Raw genomic sequence first — 14,495 nt, forward strand, 5'->3', positions numbered from 1 at the left:
ATTGGAAGCTACTTTCTGGGTGAGATTGTTAAGACAACATCTACAATTGCTCTAAGAGTTACCTTTTGAGTGACATTGTAAGAAACACAATCTGCAATTTGGTGCCTAGCTGACAAAATATACCCCATCATTGGGAAAGGCAATTCTATCTAGAACAGATCTCTGTAAATACCACTGTTTTTTTAACTTCCATCCTGGTGATTTAAAATCATCTAACCCATATACATAAAAAATTTTTATCAAGAATTTCTTACCAGAATTTCCCAGGATTTGAATCTTCTATAAACATGACAAACTACACTATGGTGACAGAATTCACCTTGCTGGGCATCCCTGAGACAGCAGGCCTGGAGAAGGTCCTGCTCTTCCTGTTCTCAGCACTGTACGCCTGTGCCCTACTGGGAAACTTCCTCATCCTTACTGCAATCATATCCTCCCAGCGACTCCACACTCCCATGTACTTTTTTTTGGGAAACCTCTCCATCTTTGACTTGGGTTTCTGTTCCACTACAGCTCCAAAGATGTTGTCATATCTGTCAGGACAGGGTCGAGGAATCTCTTTCCACGGCTGTGTTGTACAACACTTTTTCTATCATTGTCTGGGTTGCACAGAGTGTTTCCTGTACACAGTGATGGCCTATGACCGCTTTGTTGCCATATGCTACCCTCTGAGATACACAGTCATCATGAACCACAGAGTGTGCTGTGTCTTGGCCACAGGGATCTGGATGAGTGGATGTGTGCACGCCATTATTTTAACTTCCCTCACTTTCCAGTTGCCCTACTGTGGACCCAGTGAGGTGAATTATTACTTCTGTGACATGCCTGCTGTGTTACTACTGGCCTGTGAGGACTCCTCTCTAGCACAGCGGGTAGGCTTTACAAATGTTGGTCTTTTATCTCTTATTTGCTTCTTCCTAATACTTGTGTCCTACACTCGAATTGGGATCTCTATCTCAAAAATTCGCTCAACAGAAGGAAGGCAGAGAGCATTTTCAACCTGCAGTGCCCACCTCACTGCTATCATCTGTGCTTATGGACCTGTCATCATCATCTACCTGCAGCCCAATCCCAGTCCATTGCTTGGTGCAATAATCCAAATTTTGAACAATCTTGTGACACCCACACTCAACCCACTAATCTACAGCCTGAGGAATAAGGATGTGAAATCAGCCCTGAGGAACATATTTCTTAAGAGAAATCTCAGTCTGGAAAATAAATGAAAATGACTAAATCTTTGCTTAACAAAGTTTGAATCACAATTTGATAGGCCAGATTTGCCTCAACAACTTATTTCTCAAGATAAATTAACATCTATAGCTTCCAAGGCATTTTATAATGAGATGTACATTACATCAATTTACTCAATTTACCACGTTCTCCGTTGTTTGAAGACACATATTTATTTTCTATTTCCTTATGTTTTATAATGAAATATAAGTGATAAAGTGTCTTAGAAAATCCTGTGTTGATTTTTATGTTCTGTGGATTTCTCCAAGTACTCCTCCTCTCCCAGTATTTGTTACTCATCTAATCCTTCAAAGGATTAAGAGAGACACTTACTCTCTCAAATAGACTAAACAGAATTTCATATGTTCAATTTTCTATCAGAAATTCATAAATTCAAACTAATTTAAGTTATATTTATGGTGAACTTTTCCAAGCATATAATCTTGCATGATTTCATACTTGCTTCTTGTGCATATTTTCTTATTTGTTCTGTAATTTTACCCCTCAAAAGGCACAGATGTGAATTATTTCTCAATGGGTGGTCAATAAATCTCCTTTGTTGTTTTAAGCTTTGCTTAAATCAGACAAAAAAGAGCAATTAAATTGAACTATATTTATGCATTTTATGTGTCTAATTCAAATAGTCTTTGTAAACTTTCCAAGGGATAATGTGTTTCTTCTCTTTTTATCATAACATCTAAAAGGCATTTACCTTTATCTAATCACTATGCTTCAAAATACCAAGAAATAAATAGAAAAGTTTCATTTGTAGAACCTTGTTAAGGCTTGCTGACTGCTTCAAGAATCTTCCCTGTGGTTGCCTGACAACAAACTGCTGTGTGATGTTATGCCAATAGAATAGGAGCATTAGCTGAGACGCTGCTGAGAGGAAGCAGGGTAAAATTTTTATTTCATTTATCATCAATCTTTATTTTCTATAAGGCTAACCTCTTATTCTTTCAAGTCCCCCAGTAAATAATGAAGTTTATTTAATTTTAGCTGTCAGAGATGAGGAAGCCAGTAGAAAGATGCCTAGCTAAAGCCTCAGCATACATGATTTCTATGTTGTCTTCTCAGTTTTATAATGTTACTTCAAGTGAAAGCAAATAAAACTTCAAATTCATTTTTTTCATGAAAGTTGAAATGCATAGGAATTATGCTACCCTTACCTGAGTTTACATTAATATCCAACCAGATTCTCTGAATGTGGCCGGATTTTCTGAATGTGGCTGGCCTGCAGTCTTACTGAGAAGCCATTGACAATGACACTGGGACTGGTTTCCTCTGCATATACTGGATTTTTGGGATCCAGTCTGTTTGGATGCTCACCTTCCTGGACCTGGAGTGAGGGGGGAGGAACTTGGACTTCCCACAGGGCAGGAGACCCTGATTTCCCTAGGGGACAAAGAGGGAGGAGGAGAGGGAGGGGGGGAGTGGGAGGGCGTTGGGAGGAGGGGCGTAAATGGAAACTTTTTATAATTTAATAAAATTACAAAATAAATAAATAAATAAATAAATAAATAAACAACCAGTGGTGAGAAGAGACTCTCAGACCAGCAGAGCTAGATGCTTCTGAGTCCCCCTAGGAGCTCCAGGATGCAGCTTTCATGTCTCTTTATTCATGCTGGGATTGGTTTTCCTATGATGCAGTTGCTTCTAAATCGTCCACTCTCATGTAAGTGACTGTTCGTGTATCCTACTCTTAGTCATCTCCATCAACTCATTGGATAGGCACATTGGCCTTTAGTTATCTTTTTGGACTACATTGAGTTACATTTCTCACTAATAGTTCTTCACTGAGTTAAGATGCTGTACAACATTTAAGTGTCCTCTGTGAAGTGAACCATATTTTGTCCTCCCATGGTATGTAAACACACAGTTCTGAAGTTCTGAATGTATTCTTATTCACTGGCATAGGAGTGAAACCAACCAACTTATGGTTTCTTAGTCACACTTTGTTACCTTCAAATAATGTTTGAGAAGGCTCCATTTAACTCTCCCATGTATTCTCCCAGGGAGTGTGCATTTCTCTGGGGTGTTGAGCTCTCCTCCATGAGACTTAGAGATAGTAAAATGGAAAACTGGTGTTTGGAGTTCCACAGTCTTATTCAATATTGGTGTCTTTGGTCTGTTCCTTCACCTTCTTGGGCTTAAATTTCCCTATCTGTTCTGAGAAACAATATCGTTTTTATGTGGATACCATAAAAATTTGGTGGTACCCATTAAGTTATTGAGCAGTATTTGTAATGATGATGTCTCACAGAATCAAAAATGCCATTTGGGAGATTTTTATGTAATCCCAATCATTCCCAGTTATGTTATTAAATCAGTGATGATCTGAAAATATTAAGCACTTAGCAAATGTCTTCACCTGGTGGATATTGAAGAAATATTCCATATATTATTGAATTTTGTCATTAAATGACAACAGTGCTAATTCAAAATATTAATTAACAATGATGTTCCAGGAATTACTCTTTTTTTTCAAAGATGTATACACCCTAAATTTATCCCAAAAGAAATAAACATAGACTAATTAAACAGCTCAGGAAACAAATTGCTCAGAGCATAATTTTGTCTGTGGGTCACTCTTAGGCTTTGTCAATGATTTAGTATTTTTACTATTAACAAATACTGTAAGAAGAACTAATAAAACAACCTCTCCATCACACCTGTAGTTAAAAATTACAGGTAAGAAAAAATTCCTGGGAGGAATACAGCAGCCGAATACCCTGGCAGATGGGAAGACTACAGTCAAAGCAGGCAGAACCTGGAGTTTTATGCAAACTGAAAATAGTTGTTTGAGTGGGGTTCGGGTAATGTTTTGGGACCCCTAACATGACACTTCCTGGGTATCTCATGTTTGCCTGGAACAATATTCTATGTTCTCAATAATATCTGAAATTTTACTTATTTATTATGTATGTAAATGCATATAGATGTACATGTGGCACCTGGATGCATGTATGAAGAGGTAAGTGACTGTGACATCTGTGTGCAACAAAGTTTAGGAGTCACCAGAGAATCTGATTACACAAAATACCAGTGGTCTATTATGAAGTTAACCGTATTTACCATAGTTCGATCACCATTGAGTTTTAGTATTAGACTAGAGCTGTAGTTACTGTGGAAACAGCAGTTATGATGAGCAGAATGATATTCGTGGGCAAATAATCATATCAAACTAGGAAATTTAAAGAGACTTGGTCAGGAAAAAAGAAATAAAAAGGAGAGGTCAGAGAAATCTGATTATAATGTTTTTTAGCATCCTGTGATTGAATGCACTCTGAAAATCATATTTCAGTTCTCATTAGTAGTGACCATTTCCCCCAGATCCTCAACAAACATTCCGTGTGTGTACTCAGGGAGTGTGAGTCAGTAGAATAGGTCAGTCATGAAATGAGAATAACTCATCACCTTTCAGTGGGATCAGGACATTTCATCACAAATGAGTTTGGAGAAATGTATCATAAAACAGGATTATAATGCCACAACATAGATCTGTATGGCATGGGCAAATTTCTCTCTCTAGGAAATTGCTCTCATTTTTTTCTCAAATATTTAGCTTTAGGAATCAGCCTTACCAGGTCCCATTCTTATGTATCTATTTTTTCTACTTGAAAAAAGCTTATAAAATATTACAAGGTATAAAGCAATTAAAGGAGAACAGTTAGGGATAGTAGTGGAAGTTCCCTGTATCAGTTACACAACTGATCATTTATGAGAACACTATTTCAAACATACCTCTGTATAAGAAATCATTTATATGGATATAAAAGTGAAATGTAGATTGTCTTTATGTTTTACTCTTTCTACCTGCTATAAAAAATGACATTTATGACTCAGGTTGAATTTTTGTCAAATTATTTACTTTTTCTTATTTTTTTCTTTTATTTCTGAAAAGGAAAAACTTAAATACTAATTTATGAATATGTATGTTTCTAACTAACACGTTTTTATGCATAAGAAATTTTTAATGTGTTCTAAGTTTTATTTTCTCAGATTCAAATCAATACATATTTAGAAGGGGTTAACAAAATAATGATAAATATTTCAGATTTCATACATCCAATTATTTTCTATATTTATTTATTTATTATATATTTTCCATCCCAAACACATTTTCCCCTCCCTCCTGTCCTTCCAAGACCTGCCCCTCCTCCTGTACTCTGCACCCCCCACCCACTCCTCCTCCCATGGACATCAACAAAACGTGACATGTTGATTTGCAGTAAGACTAAAGTGCAGCATACACCTCCCCAAGCGTTAAGACTGGCAATGCAACTCACTATGAGAAGTAGGGTCCCAAAAGCCAACAAAAGAGTCAGAGATAGCTCCTGCTCCCACTATTAGGAGTACCACAAGAATACAAAGCTACACAGCTGTACCGTTTTTGAAGGAAGCCTAGGTCAGCCCTTTGCAAGCTCCTTGGTTGTAAGTTCAGTCTCTGTGGGGTCCTGGGAGCCCAGGTTAGTTGATTCTCTGGATAGTCTTGTGATTTCCTTGACATAGCTGACTCCTGGAATCCTTTCATCCTCTTTCTAGCAGGATTACCAAGTTTGGCTGAATGATTGGCTATAGATATCTGCATCTGTTTCCATTGGTCATTTTATGAAGACTCTCTGTTGACAGTTGGGCTAGACACTGATCTCAGCACATCCCATAGGCAGGACAGACTATAGGTCAGCGGTTATGTGGCTGGGTTGGTTCCCTAAGCCTTTTACTGGAAGTTTTGCCTGGTCACAGAAGATGGTCAGTTGAAGCTACTTCTTCCCTATTGCAGGGAGTCTTATCTGTGGTAATCCTTGCAAATTTCTGGGAGTTTGCCTTGCACCAGGGTTCTACCTGACCCTGAAAATCACTCTTTTTCTGTTGTCTCCTTCTGGGTTTCCCCCCTACACATTCCCACCTGATCCCACATGTTCTGACTCCCACCTCCCTCTAGCCCACTCAGAAAATCCTGTATAACAAGAATTTCAAGTCTTTAAAGAAAGAAATTGGAGGACCTATTAGAAAATGGAAAAATCTCCCATGTTCATGAATAGGTAGGATTAACATAGTAAAATGACCATCTTACCAAAATCAATCTATACATTCAATGCAATCCCCATTAAAATTCTAACACAATTCTTTATAGACCTTGAAAGAACAATACTCAACTTCACACAGAAAAGCAAAATGCCCAGGATAGTTAAAACAATACTGTATAATAAAAAGACTTCTGAAGGTATCACCATTCATGATTTCAAGATCTACTACAGAGTTATAGTTATAAAAACTCCATGGTATCGGTATAAAAACAGATAGGTGGATTAATGTAATCAAATAAAGACCTAGGTATAAATCCACATACCTATAGACACCTGATTTTCAACAAAGAAGCCAAAGTATACAAGGGAAAAAAGAAAGCATCCTCAGCATATGCTGGTCTAACTGGATGTAAATGAATGCAAACAGATCCATATATATCACCCTACAGAAAACTCAAGTCCAGTTGAATCAATGACCTCAACATAAATCCAGATATGATAAACTTGATAGAAGAGAGTGTTAGAAATAGCCTTGAACTCATCGACAAAGGAGACAGCTTCCTGACTAGAATACTTATAGTGCAGACACTAAGATTAACAAATAATAATTGGGATCCGGGCAGTGGTGGTGCACACCTTAATCCCAGCACTTGGGAGACAAAGGAATGTGGATTTCTGTGAGTTTAAGGCCAGCCTGGTCTACACAAGCTAGTTCCAGGATAGGATCCAAAGCTACAAAGAAATCTTGTCTCTAAAAACAAAACAAAACAAGAAGACAAATCATAATTGGAACCTCATGAAGCTGAAAAGCTTCAGTAAGGCAAAGGACAGTCACAGTCAATAGGACAAAATGGCTACATACAGAATGGGAAATGATTTTAACAAACTCCACATCAGGCACAGGGCTAATCTCTAAAATATGTGAAGAACTCAAAAAAAAACCTAGAAATCAACAAACCAAATAATCTAATCTAAAAATGGGGTATAGATCTAAATAGCTAATTCTCAACAGAAGAATCTCAAATGGTTGTGAAACACTTAAAGAAATGTTCAACATCCTTAGCCATCAGAGATTCACAATAACTCTCAGATTCCATCTGACACCTGTCAGAATGGCTAAAATCAAAAACACAAGTGACAGCTTATGCTGGAGAGGATGTGGGGCAAGGGGAACACTCCTCCATTGCAGGTAGGAGAATAAGCTTGTACAATCACTTTGGAAATCACTATGGCAGTTTCTAGAAAATTAGGAACCAATATACGTCAAGACTCAGCGATCCTACTCTTGGATATATACCCAAAGGATGTTCAATCACATCACAACGACACTTGCTCAGTTCTGTTCACAATAGTTGAGCTTTATACATAATAGCCAGAAACTTGAAACAACCCAGATGTCTCTCAGCCAAAGAATGGGTATACAAAGTGTGGTACTGCTGTTAAAAACAATGACTTCATGAAATTTGAAAGCACAGTGAGAGAACTAGAAAAAAACTTCTGAAGTGAGGTAACCCAGATCCAGAAAGACAAACAAGGTATGTACTAATGCATAAGTGGATATGAGCTATCAAATAAAGGATAACTATTCTATAATTTACAGACCTGGTGAGGTTAAGTAATAGTTAGGACTCAAGGGGTACCACTTAGATCTCCCTGGAAAGTAGAAGGGGAAATAGAAGACATGTATTCATATATATATATATATATATATATATATATATATATATATATATATATATGCATATTGGTGTTTTCTATCTGGAATTTAATATTTCAGAATGCTTCTCTTCTGTGATGATAATAATGCTCTTTTATCACAGTTTGGGTTGTTAAATGGTATCAAGTAACTCAATGAACTCTTAATTGGACATGTCCTTTGGGCATCCCACTGTCTATAAAAGTATGTTTGAACGTCTCAACTTTTCCAGATGAGATGGTACGGTGGGTTTTCCCACCAGAATCCAACCACAAAAACAACAAATGTAGTGTATGATATATAAATAAAAATGCAGAACTAAGATTTTTTGTGGTTTAGATGATTGTGAGTAACATTCTAGTAGTATGCATTCTAGGAGAGATGTATAATCATTAGGTTGCATCTGGATGGGTTTCATTGTCCTCTTCATTTAAGGGAAAATTTTTCTCACATTTGATACTGAGTCTATTTTTTTGATTTGTCTTGTTTTATATTATGGTTGAAAAAGTTTGGAGATTTGGGAAAATAAAAATGGAAACAAATCCCATAAGTGATGTCATGAACGTTAAAATCTGGCATGGATTGGATTGAAATCCTCAGTAAATAGAAATTTCATAGTTTTTTTTTCTATTGCTGGTATAAAAAGCAATGATCAAAGGAACTTGTCAAAGAAAATGTTTTATTTGGCTTATGGTTTCAGAAGATTAGAGTCCATGATGGATAAGGTAAGGAACAGCTGTGAGCTCCCACCTTGACCTAACCCATGAGTCAGGAGTGAGCACTAGGAACTACACCTCAAAACCCAGGACCTAGTGAGAGACTTCCTGCAGCAGGACCATACTTCCTAATCCTTCAAAAACAGTACTCCCAAGCAAGGACAAAGCTTAAATAGATGAGCTAATATCGAGCTCACTCTCATTCGAAATACCACAAGTATCCTTGTTTTCCCCTCAGACTCTACTTTTTCAAAATGAGAAATATTCCTCATCTTGAGAGTACATAGAGGCCTAGTTAGTAAAATGTTGTTTGGAGAGAAAATTAATTAATAAGCATAATAACTCAACAAGTAGGATCTATTCCATATCACTGGGTGATAAACCTGTCCAATGGTTTAGGCTGATAGTAATTTAATGCACTGGCAGCATAGTGCAGGGATAAAATCATGGCTAAGAAGTCTACAAAAGGACTTGGGCCAGTCATGATTTTATCTGAATATGGCACAGAGAAAAAGATTTTACCCCACCTACAAATGGAGTCAAAAGTAGAGCAGAATGACTGGTGATGATAGAGTCAATGCATTAAAAAGACCTGTGTCTATGGTCATTCCCAGTAATTTTTTGGCCTACTCTTTTCTGTCATAAAGGTCTTTAGAGCTACCAATGAGTGACACATTGGCAGGCAAGTTATTTAAGAAAACTTTATTTCTAAGGACTTAAAAGGGGTGTGTGTGTGTGTGTGTTTAAATCCTAACTTTATTTACTTATTTTTAAATTTACTTGAGTGGGTGAAAGTGTGAAGGTCAAAGAAAAGACTCGATAGGTTAAGTACTTGTCATCAAACATCAAGCATTGTGCTGTCAACTTTCTTTTAACTAAAGCTGTAATTGTGAGTGATAAAGTAAGCGGCTTTGGTATCTGTAGGACCTTATCCTTAATGTACTTTTAGGGATGTGGAAACTTTACTTTATGATCATCAAATGAAAATCAAGTAAGGTGTTATATATGAAAATATCACCTCAGTGTCTGAAGAACAATTAGTGCTCTAAAAGTATGATTTAAGAATCTATAAAATGTGACTGGAAAAGGCTAAAAAGTATGAAGCAGAAGTGCATGCCAAGCACAACAGAAGTTGAAGTGGGGCCAGACTTGACACATAGAGAGATAAAAGAAGGGTCAAAGTTCTTTTCTTTCTTTAATTACAAAGCTTGAAAGTTCTTTATGAAGAAAAGAGAAATATCTTTTGCCATTTTATGAGGCTACAGATTACTTGCCCAGAAAAGAATGACAAATAAGAATAGCTATAGAATTAATTTTAAACATTTGGGATGATAGAGACAAAAAAATAGAAAATGCTATAAATAAGTGATTTCTCTTATGGGTTTGTTTGTTTAAAAGAATGAAACAGGAGATTGATGGTAACAAAATAATTTTAAAAAATTAATTATGAACTCCATATTTAATTCCTAAACACCTAAGCTAAACTGTGAAACACCCTTCTTAAAGACCTCTTCACTTCCTTGTTCCTCAGTGAATAGATTAAAGAGTTCAGCATGGGTGAGACGATATTATTTAATATTTGAACCACAGCACCAAGCAAGGGGTTTGGTGTGCGCTGCAGGTAGATGATGATGACAGGTCCATAGGCACAGAGGATGGCAGTGAGGTGGGCACTGCATGTGGAGAATGCTTTCTGCCTGCCCTCTGCTGAACGGATTCTCAGAATAGCAATCCCAATGTGTGCATAAGAGACACACACACTGAAGAGAAGAATCAGAGCCAGAAAGCCAACATTAATGGAACCCACCTTCTGAGCCAGTCTGTTATCTGTGCAAGCCAAAGGCAAAACTGCAGGAATGTCACAGAAGTAATGATGGACATGATTGGGCCCACAGTAAGTTAATTGAAAAGTAAAGGATGTCAGAATGCTGGACTGAAGACCACCAACCAACCAGGATACTGTGACCAAACTCAGGCACACTGCAGGTTTCATGATGAGCATGTATCTCAGTGGGTGACAGATGGCAACATAGCGATCATAAGCCATCACAGAATAGAGGCAACCTTCAGTACAACCCAGAAAGTGATAGAAGAAGAGCTGGGCAACACAGCCTTTGTAAGAGATGACTGGACTCTGACCAGAGAGATAAAGTAGCATCTTGGGACAGGTTACTGATGGGAATAGCATGTCAAAAATGGATAGAAGTCCCAAGAAGAAATACATGGGAGTGTGAAGGGTAGATGAAGAAACAATTGCTGTAAAAATGAGTAAATTTCCAAGCAAGGTGAAGAAATAGATGAATAAGAACACAACAAAGAGTAGAGTCTCCAGTCCTTGTGTCTGAGGTATTCCCAATAGAACAAATTCATCCAGCAATGTTTGATTTCCCATGGTCCAGGAAGCTTGTTTTGGATTTTCCTAAACATGAAAATATGAATGTAGAGGTTGAAATACTGTCATAGTTTTTGATAATTTTTTTAGAAATAACAATGGGAGTTATTTCAAGGTCATTTGTGTGCTATAAAACATCATAATACTAACACAGACTTCATACAAAAGATTTATTTCCTCTCAAGAATGAATAAGAAAAAAGTAAAACCTTAACATGCAGAAGTAATGGATGAGGTAAGAAGACAGAGTTCCAAATAAAAGAGTGACATGGTTTATCTAATTCCCATAATTCTTTGTTCAGAATTAATACAGAATGAAAATCTAACCTGGAAAATTGTTTCTTTTCTTTCCTTTAAGAGTGCTTTAATTCCTCAGTGACACTCAATGACAGCCTTTGAAAGAGATGGCTGGACTCTGACCATACTAAATATTCATCAAAGTTGAACTTCAGGTCTCTCCCCTCTAACTTGAACTATAAATTATTTCATAATTCATAGTAAACTTGTGTAGTATTTACCTTATTCTAATTTCATACACACATACATATATTTGTATATAAACATAGATAGATGTATACATGTTTTGTGTGTATAGTGTTTGGGACATTTACTCATATGAGAAGGTTCATTTGCATAAAAATGAACTTATAGTGAAACTTTTCACTATTATTAGATTGTTAAATTCCCTAGTATTTAGCAGCTGTGGTGCATTTTGTGGGTTTTAGGTTTTAGTGGAATTACATGCTATATAAATAAATATAAAATATTTTACAATGTTAATAATCATTGTATATTAAATTCTGAAAGGTTATTGCATTAAAACAAAAAGTCTGGACTTCTTGGAAACTTAATGTTTGCAAATGTTTTATTTACCAAAGAAATCAGGGTAAGCATGTTTAGCATGGCTCAATGTTCCCAGTAGATATTAGTACATAGTTGGATAATGCTAAATAAGGAAAGCATGTTCTACAGAGAACATGTAGAATGCACTCTTTTGTTACATACATCCCCTTGTACTGTCAATCAGTCTCCATGTCATAATCTGCTTTGTTTAATTTGAACAAAAATAGGCAACTGAATATGCTGAGAGCTCAAACATACCTCTTGGTAAGTGTGATAAGAAGGCTGTTGAAATGCTTTCATTCAATGTTCTTGAAACTCAGACAGGAGCAGACCATGTTTCACGTTGCATTTTTCTTACCCATCTTCATGTGATGAAAATTATGTAGAATTTATCCAGTGATCATTGCTATAGTGTCTAACTCTTGTGTTCATTTTGTCTGTTCATTTCTTACAATAAATGATTTCTGTATAAAAAATTTCTCCTTTAAAATCTTGGAAATGATAAGTTAATACCCTCACCATCCATATATGGTGCTATGGTGAGACTCAGTCCAGCATCTAAAAACTTTGAGATCCCAAAAATAAAGACTGCAATTTTTAATCTAAGTCTAGTCTAGTAAAGTGTTTATGGAAGAACTGGAACTTACGTCTTTGCTCAGTGGATGCATCTCTGAATGACAGGTTGGAAATTTCAATGTGGACAGAGCTGGACTATGTGTTCCAGGAAGACATCTTGTCTATCATAGTTACTACTGCAGCTCTGTAACATAATTGTGGTGTTACCTACTGGTTTTGATACCAAATTTCTGAAGCCTCAGAAGTGATTACTTTCATCCTGGAATCTTATCCAGGACTTTGGAACAATGAACTCCAGAGCCACAGCGTTCATCTTCTGTCCCCAGATTCCACACCTACTAGAAAATATTAAGATACTCTTCACTTTGTGAGGCATTTGATTCTTGAGCAAGGAGAGAGGCAGTCTGAATGCCTAAACATCTACATAGTGCTGGCAAGCAATCATTGTCCATTGGTAAGGGGAAAAATTTGATAATAGTAAGTTGAGTGAAAAGTGAATGGAAGAAAATGGAATTTCCTGAGGACAGCCACATGAGAACATCACTATTCTTGAAAGTTTACATAGCAACATGAAAAAAGGAAAAAAGTATGAATAGAAATTAGTGTAAAAGTATCTGAAACACATACATATCTGAAATCCCTACATCCATACACAGAGCACTTAAGATACATTTAGAGTGTTCATTTTACTTAATAAATTATTAAAATATTAATGTAATTTATTTTTGCTATTGTGTGAAGTCTATAATAAATTTTTATTGCATTGAAGTAACTGAATCACGAATATTTTAGGGTTCTTGTTAGAAGAAAGTTAATCTTCTTCCTGTTTATTCTTAAAAAAATTTACTGTTTCTCATGGAACATCATCTGGGATTGAATTCAGTATGGGTATATGCAGCATTGTAGAGAAGAGGTCATGGTCACTGGTTGTTCCAGAGTTTTGGAAAAGCCATCTTCATTCATAAGCATCATTGGAGTTTTCAGGACAACTTGATTTAGTCTCAGTAAGCAAAAAGGGCAAACAGCAAAACTGCCATGTATGTGTATAGATGTATTTTAGGGAAATAATATCAGCAAATACATATAGAAAAAGTTGAAATGAAATGAATAATATGAACCATGAAAATGTAGGATGCAATGGGGATCAGAGAATCATTGAAAACCATGATAAAATGGAAAAATACTATTGAAAACTTTTAGAGTGATTCTCTATAGAGTACTTAATGTGTAATGGTTATTGAATTATACATATTATTGGTGATCTCAGATATCTCTCTCTTCCAAAATCCCTGTTAAAAATAAAGATATGATTTGCTTTGGATATGATGGAATGCTGATGCTGCCAGAAAGAAAAAGTGAAGTAATGAGAAAAAATAAGAATTTAAGGAGAGCAGGTTTACTTTAAATGTTAATTATCCTAGCCCTTTGTAGTGTGGAAGGGTCTAGAAATGTTATTTACATCTCCACCCAAGGCAAGGTCTTTAGGAAACCCTTTATTCCCTATAGAAATAACTGAATTTTGTTGAGAAATATAGCAAGCAATAATAAGACTGGGGACACGGGCTTAAGTGCATATAGTATCACATACAGCTCACATTCCGACACTGTGCAATATAAATAACACTAATGACTAATATTACTGATGTGCAAGAAAAAGCATAAGCCACCATGCAGCAAATTCTAAAGCAGCATATACAAGATTCGTGCTAAGATTACAACTCAAACAGAAGAAAGCCCATGATAAATGCCTTAGGAAAATAGCACTATTTGCAAACAGAGATGCTGATTGTCATCATTTTGTAACATTTTCCTTTACAAATCCAAGTGTAATTTAAAAATAAACACATAAAACCCTAAAGCTTCTCACCGATTCTATACTCACCACTGGACCAGCTCATAAGAATTACAAACATATATAAAAAATGGTAAGTCAAGTAACAACTTAGGAAAACTCAGCATTAAAGTGGATAAGTGGATGTAATTTCCTAAAAGACAGAACTCAAAATTAAAGCA

The 14,495-nt window shown here is 36.2% G+C and overlaps 2 protein-coding genes across 2 annotated transcripts; one reads left to right on the forward strand and one right to left on the reverse strand.

Moving 5' to 3' along the window:
• The first annotated feature begins 269 nt into the window (after positions 1-269).
• Positions 270-1,223, forward strand: LOC125388947 (putative olfactory receptor 10D4). Its single transcript, XM_048417329.3, has one exon. It carries the CDS (start codon positions 288-290, stop codon positions 1,221-1,223), a length of 936 nt encoding a protein of 311 aa, XP_048273286.3. The 5' UTR covers positions 270-287.
• An 8,923-nt stretch (positions 1,224-10,146) lies between these two features.
• LOC125388982 (olfactory receptor 10N1) lies at positions 10,147-11,064 on the reverse strand. The gene has a single exon (XM_048417380.3). It carries the CDS (start codon positions 11,062-11,064, stop codon positions 10,147-10,149), a length of 918 nt encoding a protein of 305 aa, XP_048273337.3.
• Between the last annotated feature and the right edge of the window lie 3,431 nt (positions 11,065-14,495).

The sequence above is a fragment of the Myodes glareolus genome, chromosome 4 (assembly GCF_982192425.1).
Source record: "Myodes glareolus chromosome 4, mMyoGla1.1, whole genome shotgun sequence".
NCBI classification, from domain to species: domain Eukaryota; kingdom Metazoa; phylum Chordata; class Mammalia; order Rodentia; family Cricetidae; genus Myodes; species Myodes glareolus.

What these genes read in the sequence shown, in the direction of transcription:
- LOC125388947 (XM_048417329.3), top strand. Translation starts at nt 288, where the DNA reads ATGACAAACTACACTATGGTGACAGAATTCACCTTGCTGGGCATCCCT.
- LOC125388982 (XM_048417380.3), bottom strand. Translation starts at nt 11,064, where the DNA reads ATGGGAAATCAAACATTGCTGGATGAATTTGTTCTATTGGGAATACCT.